Source organism: Myiozetetes cayanensis, unplaced genomic scaffold (genome assembly GCF_022539395.1).
Source record: "Myiozetetes cayanensis isolate MyiCay16 unplaced genomic scaffold, myiCay2020 scf6-25, whole genome shotgun sequence".
In the NCBI taxonomy this organism is placed as follows: Eukaryota; Metazoa; Chordata; class Aves; order Passeriformes; family Tyrannidae; genus Myiozetetes; species Myiozetetes cayanensis.
Window position 1 is genome coordinate 54,808,861 of NW_026087853.1, and position 22,573 is coordinate 54,831,433.

At 43.6% G+C, this 22,573-nt stretch overlaps 1 protein-coding gene across 1 annotated transcript; it reads right to left on the reverse strand.

Annotated features, from left to right (window-relative positions):
- Window positions 1–22,573, reverse strand: BUB1B (BUB1 mitotic checkpoint serine/threonine kinase B). The gene is made up of 23 exons (XM_050335658.1): window positions 22,431–22,573; window positions 22,015–22,074; window positions 21,649–21,793; window positions 20,724–20,920; window positions 20,466–20,644; window positions 20,157–20,350; window positions 17,935–18,029; window positions 15,922–16,145; window positions 15,554–15,666; window positions 15,136–15,233; window positions 14,807–14,859; window positions 14,237–14,338; window positions 13,916–14,000; window positions 13,443–13,545; window positions 12,789–13,075; window positions 11,700–11,887; window positions 10,179–10,325; window positions 9,903–10,015; window positions 9,454–9,615; window positions 8,627–8,769; window positions 6,978–7,149; window positions 6,497–6,603; window positions 1–854 (listed from the first exon to the last, which is right to left on the reverse strand). Exons 1-23 carry the CDS (start codon window positions 22,571–22,573, stop codon window positions 677–679), a joined length of 3,288 nt encoding a protein of 1,095 aa, XP_050191615.1. The 3' UTR covers window positions 1–676.

Here is a 22,573-nt window from a genome sequence, read left to right on the forward strand (position 1 = left end):
TCCAATCAGGAACTGCAGCCCTTGCAAAAGTAAACAAAACACTTGCCTTAAGAAGCCAAAATTAAGTGTATAGCTTTTCCACTCATGCCTTCATCTACTTTTTCTTATGACAGCCATCCATGAGAGCATTACTGCAAGTAGAACAATTCAGGTTGTGTTCCAGCGTCCAGGAAATGCCATGTGGTTATGACCCACCAAACGAGGGCCTCTTGTATGCAGCAGCCACAAACAACTCCCAGCAAACAGCACTCCAGCACTAAACCAAGTCTTTCAAAACCATCTGACAGCGGTGTTTAATGTGACTGAGTTGCTATCAAAGGACAACTTTATTGATCAAACACGAATTGAATGAAGGACCGACCGAAGGCAGCACAAAGGTGTTCCAAAGGGCACATGGGAAGCAGGTATGAAACACATCTGGAAGGAGCTGTACAAGGGCAGGGGGCACTCAGGGCAAACAATTTTCTCTGGCAAACTGCTCAGACACAGGTTAACCTCTTAAGTGATCTGGGCACTAATGCAACAGAAACATCCTTTAGCAAGTCCCGCGTGAAGCACTGCAGACACAGCTGCAGTCACTGTCACGCTTACATCGGAAAAAATAAATAAGAAATCAGCAACAAATTCTTCTCTATAATACAAAGTGTGTTTGTCCTCCATGAAGTCACAGGAAGTTCTAGAGGAGGAAGGTTACTCCTAGGGCAGCTAAGGATTCACTAAGTCGTTCTTGGAAAGAGCTGTCAAACATGCCACCGATTTCCTCTCTCAACTCCTGCAGCAGAGGCACTGTGGACTTACCATCTGCATTCAGAATTGTCCCAAAAAGTTTACTCCAGAAATTGCTGTCAACAGTCCTAAAACAAACAGAGCAGTGTTCAGTGGAACAGTACACATACACAACACACACACGTCTGTCAGAGTCTGCATTTATATTCAGGACTTAACATCCTGGGAGATCCACCCCTGAACTACTCCTTCCAATCGAGACACACTAGGAATGCGTGGTTCATTTTATATGTGTGGGCCCCTTGCTCTCTCTCCAGGAGGAACGACACACATCTAAACCCCACTGTTTGTGCTGTTACCTCTTTTGGTGCCCCTGAGCACCATCCCCATTCACACTGAGCCACAGCACTTCTCATTTCAAGGAGTTAGCAAGAACAGTTTTGAACCAAACTTGGCAGCTCCTTTCACAAAGAAGGGGTAGAGGTAAATCTTGTTTCCCCACTTGCAAGCTAAGTTAACAGGGTAGTATTAAAGGAAAGCTACAAGAGAAATAAAATTATTTTTTCAAAGGTGTTTTACAGCCAGTTTTACTTCATTTTTTCCCTGCCTTCCATCTGCCAGAGTTCTGTATCGATAACATTTCAGAAACAATTCACAGTAATAAATCCCCTCTCTCCCAGATGTACCCACACAACACGAATAAAAAGGTTAAGTGACTCATTTAAGTCTCAGCAAACTGATATCAGAGCTAAGCCTTTGTTCTTCAGTCTTGCATTGATACTGACTACTGCAGCACTTTCTCCCCCGAGCCAGGAGGTACAGTGGCTTGGGAAAAAATCATCTGCCTCTGCTTTATATAAGTGACTCACCAAACAGCAGCAGCCAGAGTCTCAGAAGGAACCCAGCCTGTACAATTACACTAGTTAGTCTTAAATTTGCTAAAATAATTAAGTCATGTAGAACCTAACCCAGCAAAAAATATGCAAGACTTGAGGCCATTTTCTCCGTGGGCTTAGATGAGTAAGAGGCATAGCAGAAGAGATTAAGTGTCGGTAAGGACGTCTAAGGAGTTCTGAGTAACAAAAAGAGTCTGAAAAATTCAAACGCAGCTTCTATATCCTACCTCACAAACTTGCACAGATGAAGTTTCCTAAAAACCAGAAAAACTAAGAGGACTCTGGGAACTGAAACATCCCCAAATCCATTCCTTAATAATGGTAAACCTCCTCCCATTCACCTTTCCCTAAGTCTCTATCAGTTTCAGAAGCAAAGCACAAGACAGGATGGAAAAGAAATTCCTTATAACTCCCAGGTTAGGAACTGATGCACCCAGGTGAGCAATGAGCCATTCCAGCCTGGTTCCATCTCCACAGAACTCATGCCCAGCTTCTTCCTTCATCTCCTCTAGCCCTTCCCAGGTCTCACTACTCTTCTGCCCAAGTCTCCCTCGAAGTTCTACCTCTATCAGAATCCTTACTTTTTTGATCCAGTGTCACCAGCTTTTACTGCAATTCCTTTCCAATTGACCCCTCCCCTCCAAACTCCAATGACAGTCAGCCCTATCCTTCCAAATTCAGACTTACTGCTCCTCCTGCTCCAGTTATCCAGACAGTTATTGCTATTCTCCCCATCCCCACATCCTGATCAGGTCCCCAACACCATGTTCCAGCCTTCTCAACTCAGGCCTTGTGTGGCTTCATCTGCAGTAGCTCAATGTAATCTCTTGCAGAATTGAAAAGGAATCAGTAGTAGAAAACCAGGTATTCCTCCCCTTACACAGCAGCAGATGAGGCTTTCCCCAAAGGCTGAACACAACCAGCTGGGAGGTGTGAGCAGTGCAGGTTGCTAGGGAACTGGACAGCTCCACACTGGCACAAGCTTTCCTTAAAGCAGCGCTGTCAGGAGTGTATCCACACAGGCACTGCCACCAGTATCCATGATCCTGAACACAGGAACTGCTGTCATGGGGGGAGAGCTCTGGAAAATCCTTATGAAGTGCCAAGGCAAAGAATGCTGCAGGATGTGACTAAGAACATGAACAAGTCTAAGAACCAACAAAGAGCAGAGGAAGGCAGAGCAATCCTCCAGCCATAACACATGGCTAAAAGAGAGCAGTAGCAATTCATACCTGAGGACAAAAAGCAGCTTCCAAAAGAAGATGTTTGCACTTGCATCTTAAACGACAGTTGTGGAGGATGTGTCACTGAGCAGCATAGCTCAAGAATGGTTAGCAGATAAGGGTCACTGAGAAATGGGTCCCTGAGAAATGGAATGTTCTTTGGGAGTTGTCTCCTTGATCATGTAGCAGAACAAGAATCAAAAGGAAGACCTTGTACTGCAGATAGGGAAGAAGAGTTAAATTGTAGACATAGCTATGCACAAATGTAAGCAGTTTTAAAGATTAACCAATCATGAGCTTGGCTTTTGCAATATGTATGAGCTTATTAAATGCCTTATAAAAATGACTGCTTATAGACAATAAACAACCGCACTTATTGATCCTGAGGTCGTTGTGTCGTTCCTCCGTCCCCACAAAATGGTGACCCCCCGACGTGATCTCTAACACCACGGTGAGGATGGATTAGAGTGGGGCTCCAAGCAGCGGGAGTCGGTCACAAAAGGACAGCCCGGAAGAAAGTGCGTCCCGGACCCAGAGTGCTGTATAGACAGACTGCCTACGTGCTGCCGAACCCTGCAAAGGCTGCAACGCGCGTATCAGGTATGGATAGGGAAGCAGCATATAGTTTATTTACTGCATTTTTGCAGAAAAAGGGTTGTAAAGAAATTGATTTGAAAAAGGAGCTACCTGGTTTATTAGCATATGGGGTAGAATTAGGATGTTTTAGTAACCCCCATTCGGTTCATGCGGTAGCTGAGTGGCGTAAGTTTGGGGATAAAATTCAGGACGCCCTTCTAGATGAAGATAAAATGGCCAAAAAATGGGGCAAGAAGTGGCGTGTAATACTTAATCTTCTTCTTCAGCATGAGGCTGCAGCACAGGCTGCAAATGTGCAAAATCAGAATAGAGAATTTGCTGACAGTCAATGGCTTTCTCAGACACCCATGCCACCGGCTTTCTCTAGCGGTTCTATTGGCTCTGTTGGAGCCCCTGGTGGTCTAGTGGTAAAGGCGCCGCGCTATCACCGCGGAGACCCGGGTTCGATTCCCGGTCAGGGCCACTCCCGGGCAGGTGGGGCTCGTTAGCCCTTAAAGGCAACCCACCTCGTCCTAAGGACCTCGCTGCCGACCGTCCAAGCTCGCATTGGCCCGGCAGATGAACCTTAGGATTAACAGGGTGGGCTCAGTTCGCGCACACTGTGTCTCACCTAAAAAAAAATCCAATGCGCAGGCTGGAAGGTGGAAAGACCTTCCCCGGATCTTCGCTCGCGAAGACTGGCCATTATTATTCTATTGGCTCTGCCACTATTCAAGGGGCTGTTGGTAATGTTGTAGATGTAAGTGATGAAACCCCTGGTAGAGAAATAGGGGCGATCCCAAAATGTAAGGAATCGAAGGAGATAACAGAAGTTTTAACCAGGATATATACTCCTGGTCCCCAGGGTCAGATAAATTATGAAGTTAAACCCCTTGATTGGAAATTGCTCACACAGTTACGGACCACAGTTAGTCAATATGGATTACATGGAGAACCTTCCAAACAAATTCTAGATTATATGTGGGGTTCTCAATTACTGTTACCGTCAGATTTGCGCTCTATAGCAAAATTGATTTTAACACAACATCAGCAAATTCTCTTTAACGGCTACTGGCAAGCACACGTTCAAAATAGCGTTAATCAGCAAAGGCAGCCCGGTGATCCTCTGCATGGGGTTACCATCGATGAATTAATGGGAATGGGTCCATATGCCCATCCCGAAGTTCAACCCCTTATGGGGCCGGATAAACTAAGAGAAGCTATGAGATTAGCTAAACAAGCATTAGAAAATGTAAAAGAACCAGGAGGACCTCCTATGTATATGAGCATGAAACAGAAAAAGGAAGAATCATTCGGTGCCTTTGTAGACCGTTTAACAGTGGCGATTACTAAAGCAGGAGTAAATGATTGGATGAAGGGGCCCATAATGAAACAGTGTATACTACAAAATGCCTCTCTTGAGATAAAACGCCTTATAGCAGCAGCAGGTCCTAATTGGACTATTGAAGAATTGTTAGAAAAAGCATTGAGTATCCCCGTAGGAGATATGGCCTTTTTAGTCCAATCGCTTAAAGATTTAACAACTACGTTACAAGAACAAGCTCAGGGAGCTCAGCAGCAGGAATTAGCAGCCCTTGCACCCTTGCAGGGGGCAGTAAGCACAAGCAGCGGAGCAAAGCCAAAACAACGTTGCTACCGATGTGGATTATCAGGACATTTTCGAAGGGACTGTCGTGCTACAGGAGTGTGGTGCAATAATTGCAAACAGTCCTCACATAATACATCTGCCTGCAAAGGCCGCCCGGGAAACTTCAAGCAGAGCGCGCCCCGCAGCAACAGCCGCGCCGGGACACAAGCAGCAGCTGCGACCACCGCCCCACAGGGGACTCCCGTCGGACCGTCTCCAATTTACAACCCGCCACCTCAGGAAGCCTCGGCTTGGACTTGGCAACCTCAGTAGAGACTGATGTGGACAGTATTCGGCATGCTGTCTTACAAGACCGAGCAGCAATTGATTTCTTGCTTTTAGCACATGGTCACGGCTGCCAGGAATTTGATGGAATGTGCTGCATGAACCTGTCTGACCACTCTCTCAGTATCCACCAAAAACTTCGAGAAATTCAACAACGATTACATCACATAAAAGTGGGCTCTTCTAGTTTAGACGACTTGTTCTTTTTATTTTAGTTCTGTTGTTTCTTCTGCCTTGTGTTATTGCTTGCATTCAAAATTGTATTACTCGCTCCCTGAACGCTATGCTTCAACATGCAAATATGAGCTTGCTAAAAGAAAACGGGGGAAGTGTGGAGGATGTGTCACTGAGCAGCATAGCTCAAGAATGGTTAGCAGATAAGGGTCACTGAGAAATGGGTCCCTGAGAAATGGAATGTTCTTTGGGAGTTGTCTCCTTGATCATGTAGCAGAACAAGAATCAAAAGGAAGACCCTGTACTGCAGATAGGGAAGAAGAGTTAAATTGTAGACATAGCTATGCACAAATGTAAGCAGTTTTAAAGATTAACCAATCATGAGCTTGGCTTTTGCAATATGTATGAGCTTATTAAGTGCCTTATAAAAATGACTGCTTATAGACAATAAACGAACGCACTTATTGATCCTGAGGTCGTTGTGTTGTTCCTCCATCCCCACAGACAGTTGTAAATTCTTTTCCTTCCTGTGCACATATATTGTTTCTGCAACTGTTCCAGACAACCCTGGCCTCAGTGTCGCAGAAGAATGAAGAGCAAACCAAACTAATCCACTCCCAGAGCAACATGCTCATGGGATCTTTTCTGTCCCCTCACCACCCACCCACTTAGTAACTTCTCCAAGCTTGGTCTGTGAGGTGCAAAGAGAGAGCCTATGGCAGTGTGGCCTGAAAGGATGGACAAAGCAAAATCATCTTCACTGGACTGTTCATATTCAGCTTAAAATTGTCTCTTGAGCATTACGGCCACCAGTGAACAAGTCCAACAGCTTCACAGTTCCAGTCCCCACAGAGCTAACACTTTTTGGCAGCAACAGCCCCAAGTTCTGTGTTCTAAGCCCTGAGGATGGTACCACTGAAGTTAGATGTCTGCTCTTTCCCAGCAGCCTCCTCTGCAAAAGGACTTACTTTGGTAAGTTTTGGCTGATTTTCCAGATGGAATTCTCCTGATAGACCTGGATATGATCCCCAAACAGCATCAAATGGACTATATCTGCAATGCCCACCAAGTCTGCCTGTAAACAGAACAAACATCACAAAGTTCAGTGCCTGCCACTTTCTGCAATCCACTACAGCTTGCTGCTTTTGGTGATTTCACACATTTAAATCTGGATTGGTCTTTGCACCAGAAACTTCCAGAGACTGTTAAGCAAGAAAACTTCAAGAAGTAAAATTCTGGTTTTATAGTAGGTTTCTAAATAGATACAGTAGTCACAGACGCTCAACAGTGCTGCCAGTCCCCTTCACTTAATGCCAAAGATTCCATCAGATGTCAGATTCAGTATTTATTGGTCAGAGCTTTCCACAGCACTTGCAAATTGCAACTTAAGAAAATAGATTTTGTAAAGGAAACACAGAAACTAAGATGTTCTGCTAAACAGAGACTCACCTGATAAGGAAGAGAACTTGCTGCCAGAAGCTGCTGCCCATGAGGGGTCTGAGACACGGGAAAGCTGTTGCACAAGCTCACTCGAGGCTGCAACCTCAAATCCAGACTGTGAGAGAAATCCACCACCTTCAGAGCACTTGCCATGTCCTCGTTAGCAAAGGCATCGCAGATCCTGGGCAGAGAAAGCACGTGAAGCACAAGACAATCCAATAAACTTTTTTTCTGTAATTAATTGAACAATGCAGTGAAGGTGAGTCTTAGCCATGTCAATGCTCCCCTCTGATGGCTGCCTTCAGAACTACTGCTGCAAGGGCTGCCCCTGGATGGAGCAGCCAGGAGCCAGGGATAGCACTGGAGTCTCCAGAGTGAGCCATGGGAAAGAGCTGAGGATGCTGCTGTTTTAATAACTGTCACAGTTATCCAAACACAGTTTGTGCAATAGGACAAGAGTGCAGTGTTAGCACTCCTCCCTCTCCTTCAGGATCTCAGAGTGCCTCATAAAAAAAACAGTTAAGCTTGACAGTGCTTTAACAAACGTTTCCTGGTCTGGAGGTGAGGGAGGACAAACAGGAAGGGCAGGGAGGAGTGTCTGTATCAAGGACTGCCAAGCCAACAACACCCACACACCACAGCTCTCACTACTACTCTTCTTACAGACTCATGTGCTGAGCATATTTCTTAATTGAGACTGTGCACTTGTCCTTTACATATCTTAAAAAACCCAAACCACTATCCTAACTTTTTGGTAGCTGGTTGGTTTTTTTTTATTTGCCACAGAGAAATCCAGGAGAAGATATCCAAGTCCAGCAAGCCACTGTTAGATCAATGACTTGCAAAATAGGATGCAGCACCCTAAGGGATGTGCAAAACAACCCACTGCAGGGTGTGAAGAAAATATAAGAACTTCAGTGTGTACGTATGTAATTTACAATTAAGTAAGTAATATAACTAAGTTATTAATAAAATAATCACAAATAAATTCTAAATAAAAACTCTCGGGGGTGTGCATGTTAGATGTCTGTAGGCTCTAAGCAAATTTAAAGGTAACAGCTATTTCTGACATGTCAGGGATAACGAAGAACAGCCTCAGTGAATTCACGTAATGGAATTTATCTGATTCATTAGACATTCTGGTTACTGGCTTCCCACACTTAGTTCACAGATCACATTCCACAGGATATGAGACTTTGTTAACATAATATGGGAAAGAACTTCAAGAAGAAAACTAGATCTGTGCATCAAGGTACAAGCTGGACTGCAGAGGAAGCTGAGTAATCTGTTTAAGGGTGTCTGGATATTCCAGTCCCACCTGTCCTTTGTCTTCTAATTTCCTGGTTTTCAGATATGTAAAACCAAAGGCAATTTACCATATCCAGTTAAAGGTCTGGTGCACTGGTAAAGCAGCAGCTTGAAAACACAGGCAATAGCAACACCATTTTGCTTAGCACAAGTTTTACAACACCATTGTATAAACCTTCTCTAGAAAGGTTTATTCCTTAACAAAGTGTTTCCACTCTTTCCAGAATATGTTGGAGCCTAAAATAGCTGGAGTGCAAACCCAGTACCCCAGCTGAGGGGAAGTGAGAGCAGCACGAGAGCTGCAGCTGCAGTGAGTGTTCTGTACCCCCCATTCACACACAGAGACAAACCTGTCTCCCAGAAAGAACACCTCTGGCCTCAGATCTCCATGGACAATCTCAGCCTTGTGCAGCTTCTCGACCACACCCAGAAGATTATAAACAACTAGGAAGATGACTTCCTCCATGATGGACTTGCGGCCACGGATAACATCCTGGAAAGAGACAGTAAACATGTATCTCTGTGCCCTTCTACCTTAGATTAGGTCAAGTATTTATAGCTCACCTTCTTTTTTCATTACTCATCTGTACAGAGATAACAATCCCACCCTAAATTCAGTATAATCAGATTTTGCCCATGATCAGCCCAGACAGAATAACAAGAGCCACAAGCTCCTAGGAGACATTATTATTCAAAAGTGGACAGAAGATCAGGAGGAGAAAATTGAACTCAAGACTGAAATCACTATTTAATTTCTATCCTATTTATACACAACAATTCAAAATGCACTTACAAGACTTTATTTAAAATATAAGTCCTTCAGCAAGACATTAAACACTATGACCTTGCTATAGCAGATGGGAACAGGTGAAGTTAAACAACAGTTTTAGATGCAAATTTGTTTGGAATACCACGTGGTTCTTGGCTCAGGCCCTTTATCATTCACAAAGAATACGTGAAAAATTTGTTCAAGATCACCTTCTGAGAAGCACATGATCTACGGATGAGAAACCAAACCCCACTGAGGCTGTAACAGTCAGCCCTGATTTGTATATGGATAACACCCCGAGGATGCAGATTGCAGGAATAACCAGGTGAAGCTCTTCAGCCCAAGTCCCTGCTGTAGCCAAGCAAGAGACCCTGTGTGTACAGCGGTGCTCGCTGTGCCTGCACTGACCCCAAGCGTGAAGCGGTTGATGTCCCTGTGCACCACGGCACAGCCATCCTGGTACAGGTAACAGCTGCAGCTCTCACTGAAGCTCTGGTCAAAGTCAGCCTGCAAACGCCTCTGCAACTCAAGGCTGATATAAAAATCCCAAGGCACAGGCTGAGAATACACCTACAACAAGGTATGTAAAAAGAACATTTATTTTTGGAATAAAATGAAAATTTTTCATCTTCATATTCTCCTCATCCTTTTTTTTTTTCCTCTCCCACTTTACTAAGGAAGACATTTTCCACAGCCAGAAACTTTTAATCTATACCCATAAATAGAAATAGGACTTGAAGTAGCAAACTTCATGTAGGAAATTCAGAAATGAAGGCCAAACTTACTACATTTCATGTATTAATGGATGAGACTTTACCACGTCACAATTCTCATACAATAGCCATCGTACGTGTTACCTTTATTGCAAATCCCTTTGCATCCAACTGGAAAAGGTTGGCTGGAATGGCAAAAAACATTTTGTATTCTTCATTGCTCCAGTACTGCCATTTGATGCAGTAAGTCTCATGCCCTGGGATGAAAGGTTACATTCATAAACTGTCACAGCAAACAGACATTCCCAGGTTACTCCCCACCTGCACCACATCCGACTCTGCGAGAGAACACGAACCACAGTTCAACCCAACGAGCACACAAACAGACCCCCTGCACTGCAGAGGCCCTGGCACACCTACCCAGCTCAATGTCCTTCTCAACCTCCATGGTAGGCAGAGCTCCAGGCTCCAAGTAGAAATCGGGAGAAGCAGCCAGTGATTCCAGCACAGGCTCCAAGAGCTTTCTACGCTGGTCAGCGCTCCACAGCGGCTCAGCCACATCCTCCCCTGGCAAAGCAAGCAAAGCAAGGGAAGCTGAAATTCAGCAACGAGTCTCTGCCAGTTGATTGCACCTGTCAGGAAAAGTACCCTGGACACTGCGGGCTTTCTGTCCACATTCTGATTTACTGTTCACCTTCCAGCAAGTCAATTCATCTCTCTCCAACAGTTTGTGAAGTGAGTGTGACACTCCTCTTTACAACCACCTCACAGACTCACGTCTCATGGAGTCTCCTGCAGCATCATGCAAAATACATCTTCCACAAGAGACAAAGCTCTGAATTAATTCAGCCACAGCGGAAATCAAACTCACTCTGCAAATCAACACTCTTGTTTTAAATCTATGCCCAGAGTAAGTGATCAGTTTAGGATTTTAAAATGAAGGGCTTTACTGAAACTCAGTCCTTTGATTACAGCAGGGGTTTTATATAAGAAAAGGAAAACAAAGTAGGACTCCAACTCTGCTGCTCACTGCAACTTTAAGAATTTCGTGGGTTTTATCTCCTGGAAGACACATAAGATAATTCCATATAGGAATTGTATTTTCATTCCAGGTCCCAAGTATGCTTCATCACAGAATAGTCTGCAGGCACACAAGAACCTTCTTCTCCAGAGTAGATACATTGAGAATTTTCAGATACACAATTCTAATTAAAGTATCATGAGCCAAAATCAAAGGAGTTAAAGCAGGATAAACACCTTGAAAAACCATCATTCCACATACACCTAATTCTACAAGCCAGATTTGAAAGGCCTTCTGTGACCATTCCCGTTCTAACTGTAATATAAATATTTAGGACAGAGAGAAACAAGGGCCTTTAGCTGGAAGAAAAATAAATAAATTGACTATTTAAGTACCAGTATTGTTTTTCTTCAACAGGAGTAAGAAATGTACTGTGAAGCAGCACCACAATTTACAGCGCAGTTAAAAGTGCAAATTTACACCAAAATTCTGCAACTTTCACTAGATTTCAAATTCACATCCCCCTTTTTTAAAGTAGCAGTTATCAGCACATCAGGAGGGACACAATCAGCATTGCAGAGAAAAAAACCAAGACAAACCAAAACAAAGCTGCCTTAGAAGTTCTCACTGCCCTCCAGCCCAAACCTTTCCTTTCAGAATCTGACCTCATTATTCCTCCACGCTCCCTGTTTTACTGCCTTAATAACTTCTGTCCCCTTAATCTGTACGTGTTTTGGATGCTGAAAGCATTCTGTACTGCACCTCACTGCTGCTTCCAACAAGGGCCACGAGTTCAGGCACAAGCCACAGTAATGGGGAACACACAGGAAGCGCAGTGGGATATGGGAAGGACAAGAAGAAACACGTTTAGTGACAGCTGCAGGTTATTTGTTGTGAGTGAAACTCGGTTTAGTACTAACCAGGAGCATTTGCACAGACACCTCCACAGTCAGGAGCCGTTTCAGCAGGCAGGCTCTGGGCCAGCTCCAGTTTCTCCGGGATACGCAGGTATTTAATAGCAGATGTTTGTGTAACAGAGGACAGAGAACCTCCTGAGACTGAAGAACCTGACGAGCGAGTGTCTTCCAGGCTTGCTTCCATGATTGGGCTGGAAATAAAGTCATCAGTTAGTCAGATTTCCAGAACATAGAGGTTCTAGATAATGCCAGCCCAGTGACTAGGAGAGGATACTGAGCACTTCCAGATTAAATTAACAAAGAAATCCTTTCCCATCCTTAGTGGAAAATCAAAAGTCATGTCAGAGCTTCATTCTGGCTTTGATGATTGTTTATACTCGGAATCTTAGTCTACAGATGACTTTTTATCTCCTCTTCCACTAAATCTGACTGTTACCACAGGAGAAATACTGAATATTTATTCCTCCTCTCAGTGCTTTTAAAGCAGTGCAGGGTTGGGTGGGAAATAACTCTGCCTAATTATAACCAGCATGGTTTCCAGGGAGCTTCCCAAGTAAACAAACACCTTTGGCATGGTAGACGTGTTTACATACTAACAGCCAGCACACCAAACTCAGCTCTAAATTAAGAAACACCCATATAAGATGCTTTTTTTTCTTTACAACAATAAAAAAGGAGGTTGTTTGCCAGTTTTTTCTCCTCTCCAGCTTCTCTCCTCTGTAGAAGAACTAAATTATAGTCACCAGATGCATCTTATATACTTAAAATAACTGCAGAAGCCTACGAGTATGAAAAGAACTGATGATTCTGCTTTTCATGTCTGATAAGCAAGACAGAATGCATTTATTAATTTCTTTGCCAGTTATTTGATAGAAGCATGGAGTTAAGGCCCAGAGCAGTAATGCTGAAAAGCCAAGTGGGCTTGCTCTGACCTCTTGAATCTGCTCAAGGCAGAGCAGACCCTGAGCTAGAGAAATGGCTGGCTTTGGAATATCCTGGTCTATTCAGAAAACTGTTTCTTCAGCAACAATAAACCCACAGCTGTGAAGGATACACAGGCGCAGGGGCTTAAGGTACTTTGCTGTTCATTACCTCAGTTTATTTACACAGAGAGCTTCGCTGTAGGCTCCCTCACACACCAGCGTTTCCTGATCCAGAGGTGCACTCTTGGATTCTGGACTATCCTCCTTCAGGTCACTCTGGGAGAAAGCAGGAGCTGGGATTCTCTGAGCTCCCAGCCCGTGAAAGGGCGTCGAGGCCAGGTGGGCAGCCCTGTTAAAGTCACACGTGTCTTCTGGGTTGGCACAAAGGGGTTTGTTCTTGTAGGAGCCTGTCACAATTGCATCCTCAGTCAAAGCTTCGATTCCATTCAGCTCATCCTGAAAAAAAGCAGGAAGAGATGGTGAAGAGCCTGTGCATTTTATGACATTTTTTTCATTAATTTATTTAAAAGGTGAACATTTCTCTTTTTCCTTTCTTCCACCCCACTACCTTCCCAACACAGGCCACTAATGACTTGCCTAAATTTTGGAGGACTCCCTACCACTGCATCTCCACACTGCCCACCCTAAAGCCTAATAAAAACATGAATTTCCAGTGTAATCTTAACATGCCCCAATTCAAGTCCTGCCATGCCAGCCAGCAGTTTCGAATCCCTGCTTATTGCACATCAGGTCAGTCTGCCAGGACAGGCAGCGCTGGTTGCTCCTGGGCAGAGGCTCTGCTGTCAGTGGGCTGTGTCCTTACACAGGTTTCTGGTGAGACGTTTTCCTTTGCTGTCAGAGGGGCCAAAGGTTTACGAGCAGCGAGTGGTCGATGGGCACTTTTCTGGGTCTGATCTGCAGAACAACTAAGATAAAGTTACATTCAATTAAATATTTATTAGAGCAGCTTCCAGTCTTCAACAGATTCCTCAAGAGTTTTTCTCTACTGACAATTTCAATCTATCGTTGCTAGTACAGAACTACCAGTAAACTGCAGTATATACAACTCTCCAAAATGACGAAAGTTTATACAGCAGCTTTAATAGTTCGAGGCTGAGAAAGAACAACAGAAGAGTATTTTCTCATCATGGACTCTGAGTAATGAAATAAAAAATAGCAATACAAACAAAACAAAATGCCACCTCACAACCCTGCAAGTTATTTCAGAAGCTACAGAAAGTGGTTTGATATTTCAGTGTTCCCTCCCTCTGAAATGTAGGTCTTGAATATTTCTACCTTATATTCTGATTTGTTAGAGTCGAGGATTCATCAAATATAGAGAAAAATGGAGCAGGAGCCAGTGGGGGAAGCAGATTTACATCTGTAAAGAAAAACCAAGAGGTTCTATCCTATCCACAGTTTTTCCATAACAGTGTATCCAACACTACTTAAAATATTTAATACACAGTTTTAAAAATACTGGTCCTAGTAGGACAGAACTGGCATTTAAAGAACCCCATCAAAAAAGGCTTGGTTTTGTCCCATTACTGAACCACACCTTTACCACCACATTATGTGAGCTGGTTGGCTCTTTTTAGGCTGCCTCAGAATTGGTACCTTCTTTGGGAAGGCTGGCCTCATCTCTCTGTTCCTCCTCAGGGTCTGAAAACACATTTCCACTGTGGTTGTCTGGGGATACCTCAGCAGTCGGGATAACCTCTGTCAACAGCAACAGGAGTTAATTTGGGTCAAAAGTAAGTTTTTCACCACAAATCCTTCCCAACAACAAAATTTCCCCAAGAGAGAAATACACAGTTTCTGGTTGTATTCCTCTAGCAGCCCTCTGAGGAAAAAGGACTTAAGGTAGTAGCAAGCTAATGGTAGCATTTAACTCTTTTGAGATTTTAGTAGGACTGAAAATATGAAAGCTGGAAAAAAGCTCTCCAGCTGTTGAAAGGAAAAAGCTCTTCTGTTCAAATATCCTTTCAAATTGTGACATTCTCAGGCCTCAGATACTCAATCTGCTGAATATGGTTAAAGGCACTTCTAGAACCTTTACATTTTTATTCTTCTAACCCACCTAGACTTTTGATTTTAGTCTATTGCAGTCTTTCTATTCACATAAACACTTCCCCTTCTTACAAAGCCTTCTCCTTAATGGTAAAAAAAAAAAACATTAATACTTACCCTCAGAACAAGATGGTTTATGTAGTTGAGCATCTTCACAGACCTGGAATTCACTGCAAAAAAAGATATAAACTTGTTTCTTATATTTTACAGACCTTCACCAAACAGCAGTAAACTCTGTAAAAAAGGCAACGTATGATACTTGCAGGAATTTAAGATCCCATAATCAAAAATACTGAGTGAGAGAGAGAGAGAGAGAGGACAGATCCTGGCTGCAGGCTGACAGAGGAGTCTGTTCCACCTGCAGAAACAGGCAGGTAGTGATCCATGCCACTCCTAACTTATCTCCACAAACCTTCTCATTGCTGGCAAAGAAAACCCTCTATTACCTTTGCCACTGAAGCTGCTTCTCCCCAACTTCTGTTGCACTGGAAGAAGTGAATCCTTGCGGTCCCAAAGGTGCCGAAGCTTCCCTTACGTCTGTTGCCTATAAAAACAAAACCGTGTTTTGGTTCTACAGTGATGGAATCACAAGCCATGCAAAAAGGTTTCAAAACTATTACTGTGATAATCCCGTGTAGGTGAGTAAAACCCTGAGAGATGAATAGTTGTCCTCAGCCCTTTTTATTTGTACTTAGCTTACTGTCATGAAACAAAGTTCATTTTTATTGCATAGTGTAGTTAAAATGCATTATTTTACTCTCTGCAACCCTGTATAATTTTCACAGGAGATTTTAGTAATCCTACAACTGTTACAGACATATGTAAGCAGCTATTTGTAAAAGAATAGTTAAGTGTGGACAATACCTGTTCACGTGCTTGTTGATGCTTGTCATCTTCTTTCTTCTTCAATTTCTTCTCCAGCTCCTCAATTTTCCTTTGTATTTCTTCCTTCTTCTGTGCTATGGCTTGCATTTCCTCTAAGGAAGAAAAGCTTGTAAGGCCTGATGCATATTTCACATATAGTTCGTGGCTAAAGTCTAAGTTATTTGTAAAGGGGCCTTTCCCTGTTCCATGTAAAGCTGTCAGATTTGTTACAGTCTCTGTACCTCAGAGCAGTCAAATAACTCTTCCAACAGAAAAAGAAAAGCAGCTGCAATAACAGAGAGCAGCAAATATAATGTTATGATCCCATCTCTGAAAGCCTCACTTATTTCATCCATTTTGAACCACACCTTCGGCTTTCCTTTTCGCTTTCTTCCTGTAGATTTCAGCTCGAATCTCTTCCAAAGAGAATTCATCGACTCCAGCATAAACCTTGTCCTTGCAGTACATCACCATCTCTTTCCTCTCCTGAGTGTCCTGCTGATGGTGCTGCACTCGCTGCAGCGGGTCCTCCTTCTCAGGTTTGCGAGCACTTAACACGCGGTTTATGCTGGGCTCGATTTTGCACGGAGTCCTGGAAAACCATGGATTTGTTACTGGGGTTCTGGGGTACTTCACTGTGGCACAGAAAAGCAGGCACAGGAGACAACGGGGCTCATTTCAGAATCTGGTTGAGGAACAGTGTAAAGAGCTTATGTTCTGTTAGGAAAAATAAACCAGAGAACTGGAATGATAGCAGATGAAAGGCCAGCACACAACTCTGAATGGGGTAATAAATAAATAAACCAAAGCAAACAACAACAACCAAACCCAAACAGTTAATAAGGTCCTGTCACAATTCCTTAGTGTGAAAGGGCTTTCTGAAAGCACTACCCACCAATATCAGGAGAGAGGAACCAACACTGGTACAGCTTTACAGGCAGCAGCAATCCAGCTGGACTGACCCAACTGTGCCACAGTGAAAGATGATCTGAACAACTGACCTTAAAAACTGGGTTAGCTGTGGTCTGGGCAAGCATACCCAAAGAAAGCCCCATGCACAGCTCCACATGGGACATCCATTTTGGTTTGCATGTGAAGGGACTCCCAGCCCTTTCACCGTGTGGGAGATCATGAGGCAGACAGGTACTCCTCATGTTTGGGTTTTTAAAGCTTTTTGGGGATTATGGAGACTCATTACCAAGGTTACTACAGGGTCCTTCTGCCCAGACCTCTGGATGACATGATTTGCATCCTTTTTACACAGTTTCAACACAGTACTTTCAGACATGACTTGGCTGGTGACCACGGTATCGTGAGGAAAAGGACTCAAAGGCAGAAAAAAATAAAATCTACTTTTAAGCATTCAGCTACATAACATAAAACTGCATACAAAATCTCTGCCTAGGTTGCTCAGAGCTAATTTACATAATGTTCAGTTCCACCCACTCCTTCCCTCTCCCTCATATAAAAAGCTTAAGTAACATGTCTTCATCCAAGGGACCAGCATGCCAAGAGATTTAATTCTGTGCTATCGCTGACTTTCAGGAGTAAGAAATAGTTTAAACACAAACTTATTTTTTACAGATCCTTCAACCAAACTATGGCACGTCCTTGGTCAGAGCTATTCTGCAGTCCACATGGAACCTACAAAACCCACAGGAGAAACCCATGTTGTTCACCACATCTCAGCATTCCTGGATTCCACACAACTCAGAGCTGTGGAAACTGTAATGTCAAACAGTCTTTTCCACTTCTCTCTCAGGAAGAGCCTGTGTATTCCTTGGCCATCGTTAGCCAGAGAAAGGTAGAGCAACTTTGCAACAAAAAGTCCTCTGCTCTAACAAAACCACCCCATCTCCTGGGATTTATTAGAATTTCAGGGAGACTGCACAAGCAGGAAGGTAATTTCAGGCAAAGCAGCATACTCACTCCTCCACGACCTAAGCAACGCTGTTGTCATGGCAACTCTGATAGCTTGTTTCAGAATAAACTCCAGATATGCTCAGCACAGAGCTCCCGAGACAGAAAAACAGCCCCAAATCCGCCTCAATTTGAGGCTGCTGAACAGCAAAGGGCACCCTAAGACAGGTACCTGTGGGTTTGTGCAAACACACCGCGATAGGCTATTAGACTAATTAGCACATCTAAATATGACATCAGCTCCCACATCATGAGCAACGCTGGCTGAACGCTTCCCATGTCCTTATGCAACCTCTGCTGGAGCCTCTGCCATCAAGCTGCAGCACTAATTGTTTCCAGGCTGATAGATTTTTAAATTCTTGCAGCTCTAGAGGCTTGTCTACTTGGCAAAACAAGTTAGAATTTTAGGAAAGAGCTTTTAGAATTCCAAAGGCAATTCTCATCTCCAGCTCAAGACTCACATCATTTGAGGCTGGGTTGCCTCGTCCACGTAGGGGGTGAAGCTGGGCAGGGGGCCGGGCACTGCCACGCCGGGACTGGCAGCACTTCGAGGACGCTGAGGGAGGAAAGGCACTGTTAACAGCTGCAACATTCACCTGGACACTCCACACCTCCCTGTTCCCTGCATCTCCCTTTTCCCGCTGTTCTGCTCTTCAAGAGGGTTTGTTATATACAAAAATTAAACCTAATAGACTTTTCCAAGATTCATTCCATTCTGACACAGAAATAGTTACAACCCATCAACTGAACACTGGCACCTAAAAAGCAAGAGACTCCTCCCATGTGCCCCCACCATCCCAGTTTCTGTTATTCTGAGGGAATATTATACGTATACAGATATATAGAGAGAAGGAATGTTATTCTGGTCAAGGTAGGTATTCCAGTTGCTCTTTTCCTGTTTTCCACAAATGCTTTAGTCCTCATTTTCCAGCTAAGATTGTCCCAATTGTATGATAATATTCCTTCTCCTGTCAACCAAGGACCTCCAGACTTGGTCTTTTTTCAGTTTTCCTTTCAGAGGCCATTCCAACACCACAAAAATCCCTTAACTGTTTCTGAGGTCCATTATTTAAGAGAACAGAGTTTAATCTGACAACACACTCCTCTTATCTGCTGATTTGAATTCCCTGTGACCCTTCAGCACAAAAAGTTTCCCAAAGTGTTTACTCAGCCATCTTCACACCAGCAATTAGAGAAGCTTCTTTCCTCTCTGCAGGTTTTAATATCTCAAAGCCTTCACCAAAGGTTATTCCTTCACTACCCTTGAGTGAAGGGGAATTAAACACCCTCCACTCTTCTTCTAGTAGCAGAATATTTTATTTTTTTTAACGAAATCTAATAAATTTCATTAAGAGGAGAACAGAGAGAATTCTAAGGTCAGACATTAAAAGATATACAGGAGCATTTGGAGACCAGAATGAATATGTTCAGCAGCCCAAAGCTACTGATAAAAGAAGTTCTACATTAATAATTCTTCCTCATTCTTCTCAAGTTAAATTAAACCTGTGACTTACTGAACTCTTCCATTCATTTAATCAAATTGCTTTGTATCTGGGAGTAATATTCCTGGAGTTCCTCTGAATTTCAGCCTATTTACATCCCTCTCCTCAACACAGTTTTTGTTCCTAAGCTTCACTTGTAATGAAGTCTAAAATATTTTTATCACCTGATTCCTTTCTATTCTTCCTCTCGAAGCTACAAAGAACAAGGGAGCACTGGGGGTTATCTGAGCACCTAACACCACACTTCATTTCACAGGATTAATTCCCTTCAGATACTGTCTTGGATCCCTTCCCTAGAAGGGCTAAAACACCTGAGCACAGCTGTTTCTTTTCCTGTCTCCTGCATTAGTTTAAACCACTGGAACCTACTTTCTGTCATCCCACTGTCAGGATAAATATCCCACTGATACAGCAGTTCTGCAATTCTTTTGATCTCCACTCTGCTGTTTTCCTCACAAGCACTTCAAAACAGGCTTGCAGAATGCTGCACATGCCTTAGTTTTGTAAGACAGGCAACAAGTTCTTCCTTCAGGTGGTATTTTACAACATAATTTGACTCTTACTCTTCCTTCTCAGAGAATCCCTCTTACATTCCTTTTCTGCCCTCCAAACAGCTTGGCAGGCCACCTCTACCAATTTTTCTGGTTTGAAAGAAATATAATTTCTTGATACAATAATTCCAGAGTTTTTAAAACTTACTCTATCAGATTTCTGAACTTGAATAGGTTATGCATAGCCAGAGAGTCTTTGGAAGGAGAGGGACTGTTCACAAGGGCCTGGAGTGATAGGACAAGGGGGAAGGCCTTGAGCCCAAGGAAGGTGGGTTTGGATGAGATATTGGGAAGGAATTCCCCCCTGTGAGAGGGTGAGGCCCTGGCACAGGTTGCCCAGAGAAGCTGTGGCTGCCCCATCCCTGGAAGTGTCCAAAGGCCCGGTTGGAACAACCTGGGCTAGTGGGAGGTGTCCCGGCCCCTGGCAGAGGGTGGCACTGGATGAGCTCCAAGGTCCCTTCCAACCCAAACCATTCTGGAATGCTGTGATTCCATTATAAAATCTGTATTTACTGATAGACACAAACCCCAGGCAAGGGAGAAAGACACGACTTTTGTCTCAGGGATCAGTAAGTCATCAGCTTACACACACCTTCCCCTCTCTTCCCAGCCCATTTTGAGACTCCTTACCCTGCCAGAGTTCCAAGGTCCCGCACTGAGTTCATTCTCCTTGGCCCTGGGAGCTGGAGGTGCTGCCCATGACTGTGCTGTAAGCGTGGGAATCTCAGCTCCAGACACTGAATTTTCATCAAACACAGCAAAACTTGGAGTATTTGGAAGCTGCAGAGAAGTTTGAGGCTGGATGCTTCTGGATGGGTTCGTGGCTATAAGCAAGAAGATTTATGCAAATTAACCTTTAACGACCACATTCAATTGCAAATTCCAGGACAAAAAGATGTAACTCTTCCAAGAACAAGTTATTTCAGCTCTTGAACGTACCTTTAACTGCATCCCCCACACGACTAATGGGTGCTCTCACTTTTTTCTTCCCCCTGCCTTTGAGATCTGCCAATGAGCTTCTCTGAGGCTCCGCAGTTTCCAGCAGACCTGCATTTTTTCCATCTGGACTTTCCTCAAGTGCCAGTAGTGCCTGCCGAGAAACACGGGCCTGAAACTGCCTAGAAAAACATTGGACAAGTCAGCATAACCTTGTAGCAGATACCCAGGGCAGCACCTCAGAGTAAGTTGTTCCCTTACCTGTGGTGGGACTGGAGTTTGTCCAAAGGCTCAGCCTTGCGCTGAAGCCCTTCCTGGAATATCAGATCTGCCTTCTTGAAGTTTCCTCTAGCCTCCAGTGCCTCTGCCCAGGTGATGTAGAGCAGTGCCAGCGTGGTGCCAATCTCCTGGCTGCTCAGGTAACTGTACAGATCCAAGGGCTCATGGCAGCAATTGCCCTGAAACAAGTCCAGCTCAGTAATCTCATTGGATTGCAAAGGAGTCCAAGTCAAAAATCTGCATCCTGATGCCTCCAGCAAGACCCCACTGACTTCAATACAAGTCTGAGAGGAGCAGCTGCAAGGCCAGGGCATGCAATCATTTCTTAGATCTGAGGTCATTCAGTGATTGACCCATGTCATATTAGCATTCCTGAGAACAGTTATCTCAGCTTTAGATAAAGTACAGCATATTCCTTGCCAGTTTTGGAACTGGTAAATCAGCTCAGGAAGCTAAACCTGAAGAAAAGCTGCTTTAAAAAGATGAGAACAAAAACTACAGCAATGGAGAGACAGGGAAAAATCAGAACACACTCAGCTTGGTTTGGCTCAAATACAGGACGTGGATACAATAGAAGCTAAAATAACTGGTAGGACAGATATAACACCTAAAATATATCTTTAAATCACTTCCCTTTCTCTTTAAATTATTATTTGAGCTGTACTTAGTCAAATCAGCTTTTCCAAAACAGAACTTCTGGAAAAGAAGTGAACAACCCAGAAAAGGTCTCAAGATCCCATTGAAAACGATAAGTGGAATTCAAAAGGAACATGTTTGCAGAAGGATATTGCATTTGTTGTACAACATCCTTTGCCTCTGTTGTCACCAAAATCAGCTCAGCTTTGTGCAGATGACAGGACAAGTCCCTGGGAAAAGCAGACCCAAGAGAGAGTCAGAAAATACTCACAAACTTGAGCCAGAGATTAAGATAGCGAGGGTCTTTGTAGTATCGCTGCTGCTCATTGAGGGCTTTCACTGCCCTTTCCAAAACTGCTGCGAGATTTCCATCTTTCCCACCCTGGGGGAAGGTCTGTTCTGTCCACTTGATGTACCTACAGATGGAAGATATTCACAGCAAGTCAGTTCAGACTAAGTTTCTGTACAATCTAAGGGAATTTAGAAAAAAAATAGGCATAATATTGAAACACAACACCGTATTCAAAAACTGTTATAGAATTTAACTTTGAATGAGTTTCTAAATTAGAATGCTTTTCCCTTGCTTTTCCAAGGACATATGACCTTTCTACTCTTTTTCTGAAAACAAAAAACTTACCGGTCCCACACATCCAGAGGGTCATCTCCAGAGTAAAATCGGATTTCTGATTCAAATTCCCTAAAAGATAAAATTATCCATCCAATAAGTACATGTGTATCACTGGAAATATATTTTCTACACTGTAAACTGAGACTTAATGAATACAGCTAAAAGTACAACCAAATCTCCCTGTGTTTGCTGTTTAAATGCTCCACTGCAAACCTGAAAGTTGCAATCTGTACCACACAGCACCTACAGCGAGTAGTTCTAAATACCTGGAGCATGACAGTAGCACAGACATCAGTTACTAAACACCTTTTATGCCCTTTTTAATGCTTATGAGATTAGTACCGTTAAGTAAGACATAGAAAAACGAGGAGGAGGAGGAGGAGGGAGGAATATAAGGGGAAAGAAGGTGTTAAAACATCACCCACTGTTTTTTGAGCTGCACAGCGGTGTGGCTGGAGGAGTCCTGCTGAGCCAGCGCCTCCTGCAAGCTGGACATCACCCGCCCCTGCCTGAGGGGCTGCACATTCTCCTTGCTCAGCTCCCACTCATCGCTGCACTCGTGGGACAT

Coding starts and splice junctions, on each gene's coding strand:
- BUB1B (XM_050335658.1), bottom strand. CDS start 22,573: ATGTCCCACGAGTGCAGCGATGAGTGGGAGCTGAGCAAGGAGAATGTG. Junction 6,604..6,977: donor CAAGTTCTCTTCCTTATCAG/GTGAGTCTCTGT, acceptor TTCTGTTTACAG/GCAGACTTGGTGGGCATTGC. Junction 855..6,496: donor ATCAGCCAAAACTTACCAAA/GTAAGTCCTTTT, acceptor TGTTTGTTTTAG/GACTGTTGACAGCAATTTCT.